Here is a 21,082-nt window from a genome sequence, read left to right on the forward strand (position 1 = left end):
ACAACACCCATACAACCAAATTTTTGGGTCCCCCTCTATAATATACACGCAATCTCGTGTGCACAACAACCATACAACCAAATATTTGGGTCCCCCTCGAATTTGTTACCAATTTCAAACAGGTACGCACAATATAATAACAATCTCAATTCCAATAGTCAACCACTGCATCGCACCCCATAACCATACAGAACGGTATAACAGCACATGCAATCAGCATATCGCGATCACACGCGTACATTTAAGCACAATAGCAAGCAGATCTGCAGGCAACCAACACACCATTAATCCTGTCGTAACTTTGCAGCAACAACACAATTATTCTCTCTCTTGCAACAATCGCATCGCACACAGCACCTCGCAGCACAATACACCAAAAAATATATATATATATTTTTTCCAATTAAGCCCATCGCACAAGGTAACCCACAAATAATACAGCGCAAGATACCCGACGCTCCCAAGTTAATAATTAACTTCACCATCAAGATAACAACTCCACGCAGCAGCGCACACACACAATTTGACACTCAGCAAATACAGCAGACTCTCCGTCCATTCTCAACACACGCACACACTTACATTGACACCAAGCAACAAGCAGATAGCGCGTTCATCGTTATTACACACACATACACACAGTCCGAACCGCGCTCCGCACAATCGAGTCATAAGAGAAAACCAAAATAGCCCCCCGGCCCTCGAAAGATGAGTGAGGTGTGTGTTAAGGCCGGGTGCGTATCGTTATGACTCGCCCGGGCTGCAGCAAGAAGAGGACGGCAGGGTGGCAACTTGAGACGCCTCGCAGAACTCGTTCGGCGACTTGACGGCTCCGTTGTCACGCACCCGAGCCAGGACGGGAAGCTCCCGCCCCAGCAGCTGCAGCATCGGCGTCTTCTCCTCGCAGCACCCCCTCGAAAAACAGCAGCTCACAGCAGGCTGCTCACCCCGCGGCACCTCCAGATGGCAGCGCAAGGCTGCCTCTCCGCCGCGATGTTGAAGATGGCGGCGTCCTCCCGCCGCGGTGAAGACAAGATGGCGGCTTCCCGCCGTTTCTCCCCTGCCACGCCCAAGATGGCGTCTTCGTGCCACGTGGCAATGGCGCTGGCAGCGCAGGAAAGGCAGAGGCCTGCGGATCACCACCGGGCCTCCCCGACGTCGTCCTCGGCATGGTGAACTCACACAGTTGCGCCAGCACGATTTTCAAGGTCCCCATCTGCATCGCCATCTGTCTCCATCGTAAGTTGGCGTCCTCCGGCACAGACAGGTCCACCGACGCGGCGACACCTTGCTCACCCGGACCCGTACTCGTTCCAGAACGGATCTCCTCTTCCATCGCAGGCAGGTCCACCGTCTGAGGAAGGTCGTCGTCGTCGGATGATGTAGCAGATGATGGCGCAGGAATATTCTTTTTTCTTTCTCTCAGTTGTTTTGAGATGCCGTTTCACTTCTGACTCCAGTGTAATAAAAGGACTCAGACACTTCTCTCTTACTCCGTGTCCTTTATTTGGGGTTCGCGTTCTCCTTCCCACACGGCACTCCTCCTGAGACTCTCTCCCTGGCAGCCCCACATCTGCCTTCGCTCCCGTAGCCTTCCACGCTCCTGCAGCTCCGCTGCAGGCTCTTGGTGCAGCCCTCCGGCTGCCCCCACAGCAGCTCCATCGCTGCTCCCTGTTCCTCCGTGCATGGCGATCTCGCCACCTCCCAACGTCAGCCCTTCGTGGCCTCTATGGCTATCTCGCCATTTCCTACCTCAGCCCTTCGTGGCCTCTGTGGCTATCTCGCCACTTCCTACCTCAGCCCTTCGTGGCCTCTGTGGCTATCTCGCCATCTCCAACCTCAATCCTCCACTCTCTCTTCCACCCCGCTGGCTGGCGCCGTCATGAGCCCCTCAGCCACCAGGCTGAGGCACGGCGACCACCCAACGTGTTCACCACCCTTCACTCCCCCGACTGACCCAGATAGCTTCCTGTCTCCCCGCTATAACTTCTCCCCCACGTCACCCTGACTCCTCCCTCTTGGATCGTCATATCCGTCCCGCCCATTTACGCCCGCATTACATAAACATGATTCCTTGCAAAAGGTGTCAGTTTTGTTGCCAGAAAAAAGGGGAAAACCCCTATGAGTATAGAGGCTCTTGTCCTTAAGGGGCGGATAAAAAACAAACTGAAACGTGAACATCAGAAACAGCAGCAGCAGCAGTAGCAGCAGGACGTGAGATTCAAGGCTGCTTCACGTATTTTTACGTCTATTCGACAACGAGGTGAGGAGAGTGGGGGGGAGAGGCTTTGAGGAGTGTGTGTGTGTACACGTGTGTGTGTACACGTGTGTGTGTGTACACGTGTGTGTGTGTACACGTGTGTGTGTGTACACGTGGTGGTAGTGGTGGTGGTGAGTGGTAGTAGTAGTGGTGGTGAGTGGTAGTAGTAGTGGTGGTGGTGAGTGGTAGTGGTAGTAGTGGTAGTAGTAGTAGGAGTGGTGGTGGTGAATGTTAGTGGTGGTAGTGGTGGTGGTGAGTGTTAGTGAGTGTTGGTAGTAGTAGTGGTGAATGTTAGTAGTAGTGTTGGTGGTGAATGTTCTCAATCTGCGTCTCCAGCGTGCTAGGACGTCCCCGGCATTGAGGATCCGAGTGAGTTGAGGATCCGAGTGAGCTGAGTCAGCTGAGTCAGCTGAGTGAGCTGAGTCAGCTGAGTGATCCGAGTGAGTTGAGTGTTAGTGAGTGTTAGTGAGTGTTAGTGAGTGTTAGTGAGTGTTAGTGAGTGGTAGTAGTGGTAGTAGTGTTAGTGAGTGTTAGTGTTAGTGGTGGCGGTGAATGTTCTCAATCTGCGTCTCCATCATTCTAGGACGTCCCCGGCCCGTCCAGGACCCCGTGGCCATGTCCGTGGGCGGCGGCGTTGAAGATCCGAGTGAGCCGAGTCAGCTGAGTGATCCGAGTGAGCTGAGTGAGCTGAGTGAGCCGGCCTCGGAGCCGGAGCCCTCGTACTCGAACACGGCCAGCGAGTCGTACGGCGGCGCCATCTCATCGTCGTCGGCCGCACGCAAACCCTGCAGGCGGCGGTGGTGTTCAAGTGAGTGGTGGTGGTGGTGTTCAAGTGAGTGGTGGTGGTGGTGTTCAAGTGAGTGGTGGTGGTGGTGTTCAAGTGAGTGGTGGTGGTGGTGTTCAAGTGAGTGGTGGTGGTGGTGTTCAAGTGAGTGGTGGTGGTGGTGTTCAAGTGAGTGGTGGTGGTGGTGTTCAAGTGAGTGGTGGTGGTGGTGTTCAAGTGAGTGGTGGTGGTGGTGTTCAAGTGAGTGGTGGTGGTGGTGTTCAAGTGAGTGGTGGTGGTGGTGTTCAAGTGAGTGGTGGTGGTGGTGTTCAAGTGAGTGGTGGTGGTGGTGTTCAAGTGAGTGGTGGTGGTGGTGTTCAAGTGAGTGGTGGTGGTGGTGTTCAAGTGAGTGGTGGTGGTGGTGTTCAAGTGAGTGGTGGTGGTGGTGTTCAAGTGAGTGGTGGTGGTGGTGTTCAAGTGAGTGGTGGTGGTGGTGTTCAAGTGAGTGGTGGTGGTGGTGTTCAAGTGAGTAGTGGTGGTGGTGTTCAAGTGAGTGGTGGTAGTGGTGTTCAAGTGAGTGGTGGTGGTGGTGTTCAAGTGAGTGGTGGTGGTGGTGTTCAAGTGAGTGGTGGTGGTGGTGTTCAAGTGAGTGGTGGTGGTGGTGGTGGTGTTCAAGTGAGTGGTGGTGAGTGGTGGTGTTCAAGTGGGTGGTGGTGAGTGGTGGTGTTCAAGTGAGTGGTGGTGAGTGGTGGTGTTCAAGTGAGTGGTGGTGAGTGGTGGTGTTCAAGTGAGTGGTGATGAGTGGTGGTGTTCAAGTGAGTGTGTGGTGAGTGGTGGTGTTCAAGTGAGTGGTGGTGAGTGGTGGTGTTCAAGTGAGTGGTGGTGGTGGTGTTCAAGTGAGTGGTGGTGGTGGTGTTCAAGTGAGTGGTGGTGGTGTTCAAGTGAGTGGTGGTGGTGAGTGGTGGTGATGGTGATGGTGGTGATGGTGGTGATGGTGGTGGTGATGGTGGTGATGGTGGTGGTGATGGTGGTGGTGGTGATGGTGGTGATGGTGGTAGTGGTGATGGTGGTGGTGGTGGCGATGGTGGTGATGGTGGTGGTGGTGATGATGGTGATGGTGGTGATGGTGGTGATGGTGATGGTGGTGATGGTGGTGATGGTGATGGTGGTGATGGTGGTGATGGTGGTGGTGGTGGTGATGGTGATGGTGGTGATGGTGGTGGTGATGGTGATGGTGGTGATGGTGGTGATGGTGGTGATGGTGGTGGTGGTGATGGTGGTGATGGTGGTGGTGATGGTGGTGATGGTGATGGTGGTGATGGTGGTGGTGATGGTGGTGATGGTGATGTCACCGCACCGGACAGCGCACACGACGCCACCACTCCCCTCTACTCCTCTACACTTGTTTTAGTTGAAAATTGCATAGTGAAATTTCCAACTTTTTTACGTAATATATAGGATATATAAGGCTAAACAACACTGAGGATTGCACTTTTGTTGAAAGAGAAAGCTGTAAAAATTTGGCCAACATTGGCCAAAAACAGCATAGGTTAGTATGCCGATTTGCTTCTTTTTTACATGAAATGTTCATGGTGAAAGATCCTACTTTTAATGCAATATATAACATACTAATGCTAAACAAAAGGGAGTAATTCACTTTTTCTTGGAAAATGTAGCTATGAAAATTTGGATGATTTTAGCATAAAACTGCATAGGTGCCCTAATCCTACCTACCCCAACCCTAACCCTCAGCCATAACCCTAACCCCTAAACCCTAGCCCCTAACCCTAAACTTAACCCCTAACCCTAACCTAAACCGCTAACCATAACTCTAACCCGCACCCTAACCCGAACCCCTAATCCTAACCCCTAACCCTAAACCTAATTCCTAACCCTAATCCCAAACCCTAATAATAACCCTAACAACCCTAACAATAACCCTAACAACCCTAACAACAACCCTAACAACCCTAACAATAACCCTAACAACCCAAACAATAACCCTAACAACCCTAACAATAACCCTAACAACCCTAACAATAACCCTAACAACCCTAACAATAACCCTAACAACCCAAACAATAACCCTAACAACCCTAACAATAACCCTAACAACCCTAACAATAACCCTAACAACCCTAACAATAACCCTAACAACCCTAACAATAACCCTAACAACCCTAACAATAACCCTAACAACCCTAGCAATAACCCTAACAACCCTAACAATAACCCTAACAACCCTAACAATAACCCTAACAACCCTAACAACCCTAGCAATAACCCTAACAATAACCGTAACAATAACCCTAACAACCGTAACAATAACCCTAACAACCGTAACAATAACCCTAACAACCCTAGCAATAACCCTAACAACCCTAACAATAACCCTAACAACCCTAACAATAACCCTAACAACCCTAACAACCCTAGCAATAACCCTAACAACAACCGTAACAATAACCCTAACAACCGTAACAATAACCCTAACAACCCTAGCAATAACCCTAACAACCCTAACAATAACCCTAACAACCCTAACAATAACCCTAACAACCCTAACAACCCTAGCAATAACCCTAACAACAACCGTAACAATAACCCTAACAACCGTAACAATAACCCTAACAACCCTAACAACCCTAGCAATAACCCTAACAACAACCGTAACAATAACCCTAACAACCGTAACAATAACCCTAACAACCCTAACAACCCTAGCAATAACCCTAACAACAACCGTAACAATAACCCTAACAACCGTAACAATAACCCTAACAACCCTAACAACCCTAGCAATAACCCTAACAACCCTAACAATAACCCTAACAACCGTAACAATAACCCTAACAACCCTACAGACTGTTTAGACGGTACGGAGGTCACGGTTTAAAGTTCTCAACATCCACCAAAACCAAGAATGGGCCAACATCCCACCCGAGTGGGGCGCGTGAAGCGAGAGGCGAGACTGCGGTCGAAGCTGGTGCAGCAGCTCGATGCTGCCGGCGTCTGAGATGCCGACACGTGCAACTTGCCCAAGGTCCCTTCTACATCCGCGCGTTAGCAAGTGAAGGGTGCAACAGGGTGCAACACAATCACGCACGAGGCACTTGGTGTCTTGCGGGCTTTATTTACGTTCCAATAAGAGACAAAGATACAGCGAGGTCCACAAAGTGCTGCAACGAACGCTTCGCAGCTGCTAAGGCCGCTTTGAGCTCAACGCCAACGGCAAAAAGACCAAGTTTATCAGCGATGCAAAGTAAGCAACAACACCCCTTGTTTAAGGGACATTCAAAAAAGGTTACTAAATGTAATTTTTGCACTATTGACAGGAACAACTTTGTTCAAAAAGTTACTCGCGCTAAATCTTACAAAAACCCTGGGTAATTACGTAACAACTTTTGGTGCCTACATTTTCCATGTTTTATATGAAAATATTAAAAAAATCAAAAGTGAAAATCGCCATGGAACAGCATTAATGGCAGTATTTGCCACATTGAAGCATCATTTGTGCAGAAATGTCTATTGAGGTACAACTTACCATTCCCATCAACTCAAACCTTGGCAGTCAAATATTCAAAGGCATTACGTTGCAAACGAGGTCACGGTGCATACAAAACCACTCAATGGCAAAGAGGCTCAACTGTGCCGGTCACCAGAGGCTTTCGTCCAATATCAAAACAAAAGTAACTTTCGGTTTAAAGTCTTTAAACGAGATGCAAATGGAGACCGCTCGGCCAACGAGTTCTTCAGGGTTTCCAGCCTCGCCAGCAGCTCCCGACGTCGAATCTGCTCGCGCCGCTTCTCCGCCTTGAGTCTCTCCTCCTCGCGCTTCAGGGTGCGCGAATATTCTATCGCGCGCTTCAGGATCTGCGCCTTGGCCGCCTTCTCGTCGTGCGCCAGCTCCGGTATGCCGCCGCGCAGCCACTGGAAACCCTTCTTGATGGAGTCGCGCCGCCGACGCTCCTGGTCGTTGTGCCGCTCGCCAAGCCCCTCCGAGCCGCCGGAGCTCCGAGGGCTGCCGCCGCTCCCCGTCGAGACGGCGCCGGATGAGCCGGCCCCGCCGGCGGCGCCCCGGCTCCGCGCGGATTCTCGCGGCGCCGACGGGGGCGGCGTCTCCGCCCCGCGCGCAGGCGGCGAGGGGGCGGCGTAGTTGTGCTGCTGCTGGTGCACGGGCGGCGTGGACGGCGGCGGGGCGGGTCGCCGCCGCTGCTGCCGCCGCTGCCGCCGGTTGTTGTCGTTGTACCGGGGGGCCGTGTTTGTGTTGTGCACGGCGCGTAGCGCTACGCTCGCTTTGGCGTGGCTCCACTTCTCCACGGTCACCACGTCAATCTCTCCATCTTCCGCGTCGTCGTCATTGTCTGCAGAAGGGAAACACGTATACGTCAGCAACGCAATGTAGAAAAATGCAACATTATAAACCTAAACTGCGCAGGTGTAGTGCCAGAAGAGGGGAGGAGCTGCTGGGGGCTCTGGGACCCTAGACAGAGAAGCCCTCGGCGCCAGGCGCTAGGATCCCAGGCACCCCAGACAGCTAAGCCCCTTGGCGCCACCAACGGGGGGGGCTGTGTGTGCTCTGTGGGATATCTGGGGGCGCACACGGCCTCACCCCTCGTTGGGGACGAGGCATAAAAGGGCAGCTCCCTGGCCGATCGGGGCCAGTCGCAGCTCAAGACCCAAGACCCGCCAGCCAGCCAGCTTAGGACCCTGGACCCCCTCGTCCCGCTTGTCCTTGTAAGGGCCGGGATGCTGTGAGGGCCAGTGGTGGGACTTTGGGACTCCCGGCTCTACGTCCTTGTAAGGGCGAGTTCCGAGTCCAGACCCCCCCACCGTGGCTGGGTCGGGTCAGGTAGCTCCCCTAGGGTAATTGTAGCCCGAGAACCCCAGAGCGTAGCCAGAGTAGTGTATCTAGGCTGTGTACCTAGGCTGTGTACCTAGGCTGTGTACCTAGGCTATAACAGAGTATCAGCACTGTTGAGGTGTTGTATTGTAATAAAGAAGTTACTTCTACAAGTGTCTCCGGAACCCATTACACAGGTACAGGACCTGTTGAAATGTACACACGCAACATTCGTGTAGTGAGCTTGACAACTGTAAGTTTGTTGTAAACGAAGATGAACAAGCTAATTCGAAAAGTTCTCGTGACTGCAAGGATCCATACTTTTTGGAAGGATGTCATTGACCAACTTTAGCAGCCTCACAGTTCACTGCAGGGTTAGGGGTTAGGGTTAGGGTCAGGGGTTAGGGGTCAGGGGTTAGGGTAGGGGTTAGAGTTAGGGTCAGGGGTCAGGGGTTAGGGTTTAGGGGTTAGGGGTTAGGGGTCAGGGTTCGGGGTTAGGCTCCACCCCCCCCCTCTTAACCTCTATGTAATCTCGTGTCTCTCAGAGCTCGCTTCACTTGATACGGTGATTTTGCTGTAACTGTTCCACCTGAAGATGGAAGCTCGAGTTGCCTCCGAAACGTCGTGATTCATTTCATGTTTGACCTGCGTGACTTGACCGAAAAAAACAAAAGGCACGACCGCGCTAAAACGACCGAATAAAGAAACACGCAAAACAGCGTGCAAGTCTCACCCGAATTGCCGAGCGTCTCGTTGCCGGGAGACATCGCCCCGCCCACGACAGTCTCCCCATCCTCCCGCCCCTCGGCCGGCAGGTGCCGCCCTCCCGGCTCAAAGGGCAGCATCTCGGCGGGCACCGCGGCGGCCGCGGGGCTCGGCACGGCGCGGGAGACCGCGGGCGGCGGCGGCGCCGACTTGTCGGCGGGCGCCAGCCGCCCCGGCGTGGCTCTGGCCGAGGAGGCGGCGCTGCTCCACATGCAGTCCCGCAGCAGCATTACTCCCACGGCTCCCACGCCGCTGCCGCCGGCGGGGTCCCAGACGTGGCCGCGGCTCGCCACTTCGCCGCCTTCGCGGCTCGGATCGCCCGAGGGCGGCGGCGTTGGCGTTGAGTTCGCTCCGTCCAGCGCGGGGGGCAGGAGCTCAAACTTCTTCCAAATGTCCTCGCTGGGCAGCGTGGACTGGTGCCAGTCGCTGTGCAACTCCTCGCCGTTGTAGAAGGTCGAGGAGGAGGAGGAGTCATCCCTGCCGGCAGACATTGCGTGGATGATGACGACGCTGCTGCTACACGTGGTGATGATGATGACGCTGCTGCTACTTTCGTCACGCGACAACACGCCGCGTGGTGGCGGGTAGGGGTTGTTGTTCTTGTTTACATTCCACCACCACCCTCCTCCCTGTTGTTGTTGCGTCTTGTTTACTTCTTCTGCAGGGGGCCGCCGGGCTCGCCTGTAACAACAGCAAACAATAAAGAAAGCAGCGTCGTTAACAAAGCGAGCAAACACCACACAGAGTCGTAAGTGGCGCTGTTACTCATCCACAGCTCAATTTCATTCATCTCCGGGACGTTAAATTTCGATTTAAAGCTTTCGTGACTGCAGGGATTCATCTTCTTGGTTCTTTCGGTAAAGTCGCGTAGAAGGGAAACAATAAAATAATAAAAATATAAAACAATAACAATTCTCACGACGTTTCGTGTTGCAGTCGACACGTCGTGAGAATTTTTATTGTGTAGTGAATACTTGGGACGCAAGAGGGAGCGCACACACAGGGTGACATACACACACAGGGTGACACACAAAGATCCCCCATATAGCCTTAACAGACTGTAGGGGCAAGTGCTGTTAGCAAGCACCTATGAAGGCCGGAACGGTACACGAGGGGGTGGGTGGCCAGCACCACGCCCGACCGCCTTTGTCTCCCTAGTGGCAATGTTTACACACCGCACCAGGTACTCATTTGAGGCTGAGTCGACCTAGGGAAGGCCCGGGACCGGTTCAGACAATCGTCTGATGTTGACCGTGAGCAGGAATCGAACCCGGGTCGCCAGGTTCATAGCGCAGCGCGCTAACCGCTACACTACCGCTCCCCATACAGCGTGACACACACACAGGGTGACACATACAGGGTGACACACACACACAGGGTGACACACACACACAGCGTGACACACACAGGGTGACACACACACGCACATGGTGACACACACACACAGGGTGACACACACATGCACACAGGGTGACACACACACACAGCGTGACACACACAGCGTGACACACACACAGGGTGACACACACACACAGCATGACACACACAGGGTGACACACACACAGGGTGACACACACACAGGGTGACACACACAGGGTGACACACGCAGGGTGACACACACGCACACAGGGTGACACACACACAGGGTGACACACACACAGGGTGACATACACACACACACAGGGTGACACACACAGGGTGACATACACACACACACAGCGTGACACACACACACAGGGTCACACACACACAGCGTGACACACACACACAGGGTGAAACACACACACAGGGTGACATACACACACAGGGTGACACACACACACAGGGTGACACACAAACACACAGGGTGACACACACACACACAGGTGACACACACACACACAGGGTGAGACACACACACAGGGTGACACACACGCACACAGGGTGACACACACACGCACACAGGGTGACACACACACACACAGGGTGACACACGCACACAGGGTGACACACGCACGCAGGGTGACACACACACGCAGGGTGACACACACACAGGGTGACACACACACAGCGTGACACACACACAGCGTGACACACACGCACATAGGGTGACACACACACGCAGGGTGACACACACACAGCGTGACACACACACACAGGGTGATACACACACAGGGTGACACACACACACAGGGTGACACACACACACACAGGGTGACACACACACACAGGGTGACATACACACACAGGGTGACACACACACACAGGGTGACACACACACAGGGTGACACACACACAGGGTGACACACACAGGGTGACACACGCACACAGGGTGACACACGCACACAGGGTGACACACGCACACAGGGTGACACGCACACAGGGTGACACGCACACAGGGTGACACACACACACAGGGTGACACACACACACACAGGGTGACACACACACACACAGGGTGACACACGCACACAGGGTGACACACACGCACACAGGGTGACACACACACGCACACAGGGTGACACACACACGCACACAGGGTGACACACACACGCACACAGGGTGACACACACACAGGGTGACACACACACACACAGGGTGACCACACAGGGTGACACACACAGGGTGACACACACACAGGGTGACACACACACACAGGGTGACACACACACAGGGTGACACACACACACAGGGTGACATACACACACACAGGGTGACATACACACACACAGGGTGACACACACACAGGGTGACACACACACGCACACAGGGTGACACACACACACACAGGGTGACACACACACACACACACAGGGTGATACACACACACACGCACACAGGGTGACACACACACACACAGGGTGACACACACACACACAGGGTGACACACACACACACAGGGTGACACACACACACAGCGTGACACATACAGGGTGACACACACACACACACACAGGGTGACACACACACACACAGGGTGACACACACACAGCGTGACACATACAGGGTGACACACACACAGGGTGACACACACACACAGCGTGACACATACAGGGTGACACACACACACACAGGGTGACACACACAGCGTGACACACACACACACAGCGTGACACACACAGCGTGACACACACACACAGCGTGACACATACAGGGTGACACACACACAGCGTGACACACATACAGGGTGACACACACACACAGCGTGACACACACACACAGCGTGACACACACACACAGGGTGACACACACACACAGCGTGACACATACAGGGTGACACACACACACACAGGGTGACACACACACACAGCGTGACACATACAGGGTGACACACACACAGGGTGACACACACACACAGGGTGACACACACACAGCGTGACACATACAGGGTGACACACACACAGCGTGACACACACACACAGCGTGACACACACACAGGGTGACACACACAGGGTGACACACACAGGGTGACACACACAGGGTGACACACACACACAGGGTGACACACACAGGGTGACACACACACACACAGCGTGACACACACACACAGCGTGACACACACACACACACAGGGTGACACACACACACACAGGGTGACACACACACACACAGGGTGACACACACACAGGGTGACACACACACAGGGTGACACACACACAGGGTGACACACACAGATTACAATGATGACGACGATGACGATGAGACGCTTGCCGTAAGTGACGGGAGAAGTCGGCGTCAGAGCAGGAGCTGTAGAGCCGCTCCCAGTGAAGTCCACCCCCAAGTGGCTGGTGGACTCGGGGTGACGAGTGATGGTGGGGGGGGGGCTACTCACGGTCAAGGGGCAGGACGAGGGGGGGTCACAGAGACGCTAGCAACGCCACGAAGCCGCCGCCGCCGGCAGCAGCAGCTGTGGTGGTGGTGGAGAAAGAAGCCTCCATTGGGGTGGGGGCAGGGCGGGTGGTCGGACCCCGCCACCAAGTGGAGGGGGTGGGGGGGGAGGGAACTTGGGCGAGCCCATCTCGCAGTGGAGCTGGTGAGCGCCGCGGCCCATTGGCCGGGAGGGCACCGCCTCTCCCCCCCCCCTCAACATCCACCGCGGTGGTACAGGCCGGGGGGCGGGTGAGTCACGAGACACTGGACTGCACGGTGAGATGTCAAGCGTGAACAACGCGGTGCATTAGTTTATATCTGTGTAGGAAATAATACATTGTCAGTTTTTTTTCTTTTAAAGCACAGTTGGTAGATGAAGATTATATTTTAGGATTGTATAGTGTTGAGTCTATGGTGCAGTGTTGAGTCTATGGTGCAGTGTTGAGTCTATTGTACAGTGTTGAGTCTATGGTGCAGTGTTGAGTCTATGGGCAGTGTTGAGTCAATGGTGCAGTGTTGAGTCTATGGTGCAGTGTTGAGTCTATGGTGGAGTGTTGAGTCTATGGGCATTGTTGAGTCTATGCGGCAGTGTTGAGTCTATGGTGCAGTGTTGAGTCTATGGTGTAGTGTTGAGTCTATGGTGCAGTGTTGAGTCTATGGTGTAGTGTTGAGTCTATGGTGCAGTGTTGAGTCTATGGTGTAGTGTTGAGTCTATGGTGCAGTGCTGAGTCTATGGGCAGTGTTGAGTCTATGGTGCAGTGTTGAGTCTATGGGCAGTGTTGAGTCTATGGTGCAGTGTTGAGTCTATGGTGCAGTGTTGAGTCTATTGTGCAGTGTTGAGTCTATGGGCAGTGTTGAGTCTATAGTGCAGTGCTGAGTCTATGGTGCAGTGTTGAGTCTATGGGTAGCAGTGTTGAGTCTATGGTGCAGTGTTGAGTCTATGCGGCAGTGTTGAGTCTATGGGTAGCAGTGTTGAGTCTATGGTGCAGTGCTGAGTCTATGGGCAGTGTTGAGTCTATGGTGCAGTGCTGAGTCTATGGGCAGTGTTGAGTCTATGGTGCAGTGCTGAGTCTATGGGCAGTGTTGAGTCTATGGTGCAGTGCTGAGTCTATGGGCAGTGTTGAGTCTATGGTGCAGTGCTGAGTCTATGGGCAGTGTTGAGGGGACTGTCTTGTATCTCGGAAGTGACGTTATGTCACTTTCTGCTGCCGTGTGACGTCACGAGGTAACAGGAAGCTGCCCGCTCCGCGCTTTTTCTGAAATCTGAGGTGATTAATTCTCGTGGTGGTTTGTGGTTGTTGTGGTTGTTGTTGTTGTTTACCAAGGTAGAGCCTCTCGTAGGGATGTCTATTGAGTAGCATTGGAATCGATGTCCAGGTTGGAACATTACAAGGCGCGGCCTGGCCACGCGGGGCTTTGCCTCCTGCCCTCGCCTGAGTTAGTTTAATTTGTCTTCACGCGGCTCGCCACTTTGTAACTCTGTTTTATTTTTACAGTGAGGGGACAAGTATTTGATCTAAATTTAGATTTAAAACTTCTTTCGTGACTGCAGGGATTCAACTTCTTGGTTCTTTCGGTAAAGTCACGTAGAAGGGAAATAATAAAATAATAAAAATAAAACATAGAAATTCTTATATTACTATTATATTATTTTATTGTTTTATTTTTTGTTGTTTTATTACTTACCTTCTACGTGACTTTACCGAAAAACAATAAAATAATTATATTATTATACCATTTTATTATGTTTTATTTTTATTATTTTATTACTGCCCTTCTACGTGACTTTACCGAAAGAACCAATAAAAAGTATTTGATCCCCTGCTGATTGTGTACGTTTGCCCGCTGACAAAGAAATGATCAGTCTGTAGTTTTAATGGTAGGTTTATTTGAACAGTGAGAGACAGAATAACAACAAAATCCAGAAAGACGCGTCAAAAATGTTATGAATTGATTTGCATTTTAATGAGGGAAATAAGTATTTGACCCCCTCTGCAAAACATGACTTAGTACTTGGTGGCAAAACCCTTGTTGGCAATCACAGAGGTCAGACGTTTCTTGTAGTTGGCCACCAGGTTTGCACACATCTCGGGAGGGATTTTGTCCCACTCCTCTTTGCAGATCTTCAAGTCGTTAAGGCTTCGAGGCTGACGTTTGGCAACTCGAACCTTCAGATCCCTCCACAGATTGTCTATGTGATTAAGGTCTGGAGACTGGCTAGGCCACTCCAGGACCTTAATGTGCTTCTTCTTGAGCCACTCCTTTGTTGCCTTGGGCTGTGTTTTTTTGGTCATTGTCATGCTGGAATACCCATCCACGACCCATTTTCAATGCCCTGGCTGAGGGAAGGAGGTTCTCACCCAAGATTTGACGGTACATGGCCCCGTCCATTGTCCCTTTGATGCGGTGAAGTTGTCCTGTCCCCTTAGCAGAAAAACACCCCCAAAGCATAATGTTTCCACCTCCATATTTGACGGTGGGGATGGTGTTCTTGGGGTCATAGGCAGCATTCCTCCTTCTCCAAACACGGCGAGTTGAGTTGATGCCAAAGAGCTCCATTTTGGTCTCATCTGACCACAACACTTTCACCCAGTTGTCCTTTAAATCATTCAGATGTTCATTGGCAAACTTCAGACGGGCATGTATATGTGCTTTCTTGAGCAGCGGGACCTTGCGGGCGCTGCAGGATTTCAGTCCTTCACGGCGTAGTGTGTTACCAATTGTTTTCTTGGTGACTATGGTCCCAGCTGCCTTGTGTAGTTCTGGGCTGATTCCTCACCGTTCTCATGATCATTGCAACTCCACGAGGTGAGATCTTGCATGGAACCCCAGGCCGAGGGAGATTGACAGTTCTTGTGTGTTTCTTCTATTTGCGAATAATCGCACCAACTGTTGTCACCTTCTCACCAAGCTGCTTGGCGATGGTCTTGTAGCCCATTCCAGCCATGTGTAGGTCTACAATCTTGTCCCTGCCATCATTGGAGAGCTCTTTGGTCTTGGCCATGGTGGAGAGTTTGGAATCTGATTGATTGATTGCTTCTGTGAACAGGTGTCTTTTATAAAGGTAACAAGCTAAGATTAGGAGCACTCCCTTTAAGAGTGTGCTCCTAATCTCAGCTCGTTACCTGTATAAAAGACACCTGGGAGCCAGAAATCTTACTGATTGAGAGGGGATCAAATACTTATTTCCCTCATTAAAATGCAAATCAATTTATAACATTTTTGACACGCGTTTTTCAGGATTTTTGTTGTTGTTATTCTGTCTCTCACTGTTCAAATAAACATACCATTAAAATTATAGACTGATCATTTCTTTGTCAGTGGGCAAACGTACAAAATCAGCAGGGGATCAAATACTTTTTTCCCTCACTGTAAATATTCACGCAGTTTCTATTTTTCATTTTTTGTACCAGGCCAAGCCGGCTTGAGCTGCTCTACCACTCTTGTTCTCAGAAGCTACCTGCCCACAACGCAAGGTGAGGCTTTGTGAACTTGTGTGTGAATGTGTGGACTTAAAACTTTCGTGACTGCAGGAATTCATATTCTTGGTTCTTTCGGTAAAGTCACTTAGACAGAAAATTTAATAAAAATAACAGATGATGAAATAAAAATTATAAAATTGTAAATAAAGAGAAAAAACACGACGTTTCGATCGCAACACAAGTGGTCTTTATTTTATTTAATTTTATTATCTATTATTGATATTTTCTACCTACGTAACTTTACCGAAAGAACCAAGAATACGTGTGGAAATGTGTATCGGTCAAAGACGCTAAACGCGTACTGATGTTGACTCTAAATGTGGAGGGCAAACCCGGGGAATCCGGAGGAAAATCCACGCGACCACGGAGAGAGAGACACGCAAACTCCAAATATACAGCAGCAGCAGGCGCCAGGGCCGGGATCGAACCCACGACTTCCTGTACACCAGGTGAGGTAGTTAACATCTCACCACGGAGAGAGAGAAACACGCAAACTCCAGTTAGCCTCGGCTATGTTGATTGATCCTCAATTAATTACTTGGTGGAGTGAGGAATCATTTATTCTGAGCAGATGAAGGTGGCCAGGCATGGGTCTGGACACACCACCACCTGTGAACCATGCCAGTGTGTGACAGTGTCAAGTTTGTGTTTGCAGTAAAGTCTATTAACTCTATTGAACACAGAGGTTATATCACAACAATAGTTTATTTTTGTTTTCCTCTGGAACTCTTTGTAAGAATGGAAACAGGAAGTTAACACAGCACACACGTGCAGCTGAAAGTCGGATCTGTTCATCCCAGCCTTCAAGGACATCTGAGCCTGGATTCACACCTGAGTTGCGATTGAACATGAATTTATGCATTTCTGCATAACACAAATAGAATTGTTTTAACACCCTTTGCAATGTCAGCTGAATTTAGCTTTTATACATATTCCTTTTGTAGCCAGACAGCCGAAATTGTGTGCTCGGAGTTTTGGGTTAACATTCATTTTTAAGATACGAGGGCTCCCAGGCATATTTATGACCACTTGCCCTCTCATTGTGTGCCATTACAGCCCGTGTGATGAATTTGAGAAACGTTTTTACTACATAATGAATATATGAATAAGTATAGACGTGTAAGTCACGTGTGACTGTACGTATGCGTTCTTCTGTGCATAGATACCGGAGTGGATATATTCTTAGGTTTTTTCGGTAAAGTCACGTAGGTAAAACATTTTAATTAATAAAAGTAAAATAAAACAAATTAAAAAATTGACGACGTTTCGGAAGCAACACAAGCCTCCGTCTTCAGGTGGAAACGTCACAGCCACGACAGCTGTATTTTTTTTGTATTTTCTTTTTTTACTTGATACAGCTGTCGTGGCTGTGACGGTTCCACCTGAAGACGGAGGCTTGTGTTGCTTCCGAAACGTCAATTTTTTAATTTGTTTATTTTTACTTTAATTTAATTTTTTTACCTACGTGACTTTACCGAAAAAACCTAAGAATATGAATCCTTGCAGTCACGAAAGCTTCAAATCTAGAATGGTGTGGATATTCCTATTATCTGTCTGCAGCTGACGCTTCCTTCGACGCTTCCTCTGCAGAATTGGTCTGATGGAGCAAAGGCAGTCAGCACAGCTCGGTACGGCAAGGCAACAATGCGACCAGAGTGCATACAGCACGGAGCGCACTGGAAATTTGACACAGCACCAGAGAACACACACAGGAGAGAAACGTTTCAAGTGCACTGTGTGTGGGAAGGCCTTTGCAAAGTCACGTAATCTTGTAATACACCAGAGAACACACACGGGAGAGAAACCCTTCAGGTGCATTCTGTGCGGGAAATCCTTTGCAAAGTCACATAATCTTGTAATACATCAGAGAACACACACGGGAGTGAAACCTTTCAGGTGCACAATTTGCGGGAAGGCGTTTGCACAAGCATCTGTTGTTCAGACCCACCAGAGAATACACACAGGAGAGAAACCCTTCAAGTGCACTGTGTGTGGGAAGGCATTTTCACTGTCATCTTCTTTTAAAAAACACCAGAGAACACACACGGGAGAGAAACACTTCAAGTGCAGTGTGTGTGGGAAAGCGTTTGCACATTCATCTACTCTTGTAAGACACCAGAGAATACACACGGGAGAGAAACCCTTTAAGTGCAGTGTGTGTGCGAAGGCATTTTCACTGTCATCTGTTCTTAAAAAACACCAGAGAACACACACAGGAGAGAAACCCTTCAAGTGCACTGTGTGTAGCATGGCATTTTCACAGTCATCTGATCTTAAAAAACATCAGAGAACACACACAGGAGAGAAACCCTTCAGGTGCTTTCTGTGCGGGAAGGCGTTTACACGGTCAGAACATCTTCAAAGACACGAGAGAACGCACACGGGAGAGAAACACTTCAAAATTCACGACGTGACTTTACCGAAAAAACCTAAGAATATGAATCCTTGCAGTCACGAAAGCTTCAAATCTAGAATTGTCGGTAATGTTTAGAATTATCTACATTTTGACTCAAGACGCAATCATGCAATGGCCTACTCGTTTTGAATGACACAATAGTATGTTTTACATCCACTGTTAAGCAGACGGTGCATAATTATTTAAAATAGCTTAATACGATGTAACCTGGTGCAGTATATTTCACTGCAGTAATTACATTTTGTTAAAATGTAAAATGTCTGTCAATAATTTAGAATGAACACTGATTTTGTGTACATGCAACATTTTATTTACAAGGGTCAAACATTGAATAAGTGATGTTAGGACAAAGTGTGTGTTTTTGGAAGTAACCTGTACAGATAACTCAGGTGAGACCCGTTGTTCTTGTGATACAGCTCAAAGGGTAGTTTTAAATCCTTTATATTAAGTTCACTTGCTTGCTTACGACCGTGCAAATCTTTCGGTCATTTTTTAACCCACTTCCCGTGATCCAATCGAGCTGACATTTTGCACACAGACTCGTTGTGCGTGCCAATTAATGTTCGTGAAATTTTTTTTCAAAAATTTTACACTGTTTATGGAAATTTTTAAAAATATTTAATTACCAATTGCTTAATGGTGGCAGACAATCATCTGACCCATAGGTGGCAGCCATCTCAAGCCAGAGGACGAGAGGACTCTAGCCGCCACGCATATAAAGGATTTATAGTGAAAAACTTTGTTTTTACGGGTTATACTTGTTTAAATCCTTTATATTAAGTTCGCTTGCTTGCTTAGGACCGTGCAAATCTTTCGGTCGTTTTTTAACCCACTTCCCATGATCCAATCGAGCTGACATTTTGCACACAGACTCGTTGTGCGTGACAATTAATTTTCGTGAAAAATTTCCAAAATTTTACACTGTTTAGGGATTTTTTTTTAAATATTTAATTACCAATTGCTTAATGGTGGCAGACAATCATCTGACCCATAGGTGGCAGCCATATCAAGCCAGAGGACGAGAGGACTCTCGCCGCCACGCATATAAAGGATTTATAGTGAAAAACTTTGTTTTTACGGGTTAATTTTTTGTGTTTCCGGAAGCATTTGTCTCTGGAGCAACTCATCGTCTTTGAAATAGGGAGCACGCTCGGATTATTTAATTATGTTTAATTTTTATTATGGTATTACTTCCCTTCTACGTGATGACTTTACCGAAAGAACCAAGAAGATGAATCCCTGCAGTCACGAAAGCTTTAAATCGAGAACATTTACCTAATTAGCGCGTTGATTTTTGTGTTCGTTTAAGCGCCCGTCTTGATTGCAACACGCGTAGCGTTCCACGTATCGGCGCTATATTTAATTAATAAATAACCCCGCCTCCCTCTCTAAAGCACACAGACCAATTCTGACCTTATTGGTCACCCCGTGCCCTTATACATCTGTAGTGACATAAGAAGGGAGGGGCTGCTGGGGGCTCTGGGTTCCCGGGCGGGTCCAGACGCTTAAGCCTCTGGGCGCCAGGCGCTGGGTTCCCAGGGGGTCCAGACGCTTAAGCCTCTGGGTGCCGCCAACGGGGGGGGGGCTGTGTGTGCTCTGTGGGATGTCTGGTGGCGCACACGGCCCCACCCCTCGTTGGACCAGGCATAAAAGGGGAGCTCCCTGGACGATCGGGGCCCAGTTGTAACTCAAGACCCAAGACCCACGACCAGCCATCTGAAGACCCTGGGATGCTGTGAGAGCCAGTGCTGGGACTCTGGAACTCCCGACTCTACGACCTTGTGAGGGCGAGTTCCGGAGCGTAGCCAGAGTAGAGTATCTAGGCTGTGTAGCTAGGCTGTGTACCTTGGCTTTAACAGAGTATCAGGACTGTTGGGAGTACTGTTGGAGTGTTGTAATAAAGAAGTTACCTCTACAAGTGTGTGTGTACACTGTGTACACACACACAGTGTACACACACAATGTACACACACTCACTGTGTACACACACATAGTGTACACACACAGTGTACACACACAGTCTACACACTCACTGTGCACACACACAGTCTACACACTCACTGTGTACACACACACTCACTGTGTACACACACATAGTGTACACACACAATGTACACACACACACAGTGTACACACACACTCACTGTGTACACACAGTATACACACACAATGTACACACACACACACTGTGTACACACACAATAATGTCCACGTTGTAGTTTCTGAGCTCACGCACCCAAGGGGTCTCTGTTCAAGAGATGGAGCAATGGAAATTTAATCTAAAAACTTTAACTCCAATCCAGCTTTGTGACGTCACCCTGCACCGCGCTCTTGTGCGTGACGTCACCTCCGCGATGGTCACTGCTGAATCTGTGGGAGGGGACTGTCTTGTATCCCGGAAGTGACGTTATGTCACTTTCTGCTGCCGCGTGACGTCACGAGGTAACAGAAAGCTGCCCGCTCCGCGCTTTTTCTGAAATCTGAGGTGATAAATTCTTGTGGTGGTTTGTGGTTGTTGTTGTTTACCAAGGTAGAGCCTCTCGTAGGGATGTCAATTGAGCAGCATTGGAATCGATGTCCAGGTTGGAACATTACAAGGCGCGGCCTGGCGACGCGGGGCCTTGCCTCCTGCCCTCGCCTGAGTTAGTTTAAATTAATGTGTCTTCACGCGGCTCGCCACTTTGTAACTCTGTTTTATTGTTAC

The 21,082-nt window shown here is 49.9% G+C and overlaps 2 protein-coding genes across 4 annotated transcripts; one reads left to right on the forward strand and one right to left on the reverse strand.

The window, feature by feature from the left end:
* Positions 1-6,181: 6,181 nt before the first annotated feature.
* Positions 6,182-12,477, reverse strand: LOC133361945 (N-myc proto-oncogene protein-like). 3 transcript variants are annotated; one of them, XM_061580919.1, is made up of 4 exons: positions 12,443-12,464; positions 9,240-9,312; positions 8,600-9,108; positions 6,182-7,387 (listed from the first exon to the last, which is right to left on the reverse strand). In XM_061580919.1, coding segments are annotated over exons 2-4 (1,197 nt in total). In that variant the 5' UTR covers positions 9,242-9,312; positions 12,443-12,464; the 3' UTR covers positions 6,182-6,701. The 3 variants fall into 3 exon arrangements, with proteins under 3 accessions (XP_061436903.1, XP_061436902.1, XP_061436904.1); XM_061580918.1 differs by having other exon boundaries at positions 8,600-9,312; positions 12,443-12,477; XM_061580920.1 differs by lacking the exon at positions 12,443-12,464 and adding an exon at positions 12,322-12,386 and having other exon boundaries at positions 8,600-9,312.
* Positions 12,478-17,664: 5,187 nt separating this feature from the next.
* Positions 17,665-18,267, forward strand: LOC133361946 (zinc finger protein 79-like; the record flags this gene model as incomplete). Its single annotated transcript, XM_061580922.1, has 1 exon — positions 17,665-18,267. A coding segment is annotated over one exon (603 nt), but the record flags the coding sequence as incomplete, so codon positions are not given.
* Positions 18,268-21,082: the final 2,815 nt, after the last annotated feature.

The sequence above is a fragment of the Lethenteron reissneri genome, unplaced genomic scaffold, assembly GCF_015708825.2.
Source record: "Lethenteron reissneri isolate LAM-NWPU_2019-01 unplaced genomic scaffold, ASM1570882v1 scaffold_1301, whole genome shotgun sequence".
Classification (NCBI taxonomy): Eukaryota; Metazoa; Chordata; class Hyperoartia; order Petromyzontiformes; family Petromyzontidae; genus Lethenteron; species Lethenteron reissneri.

Coding starts and splice junctions, on each gene's coding strand:
- LOC133361945 (XM_061580918.1), bottom strand. CDS start 9,122: ATGTCTGCCGGCAGGGATGACTCCTCCTCCTCCTCGACCTTCTACAAC. Junction 7,388..8,599: donor CGAGACGCTCGGCAATTCGG/GTGAGACTTGCA, acceptor TCCCTTCTGCAG/ACAATGACGACGACGCGGAA.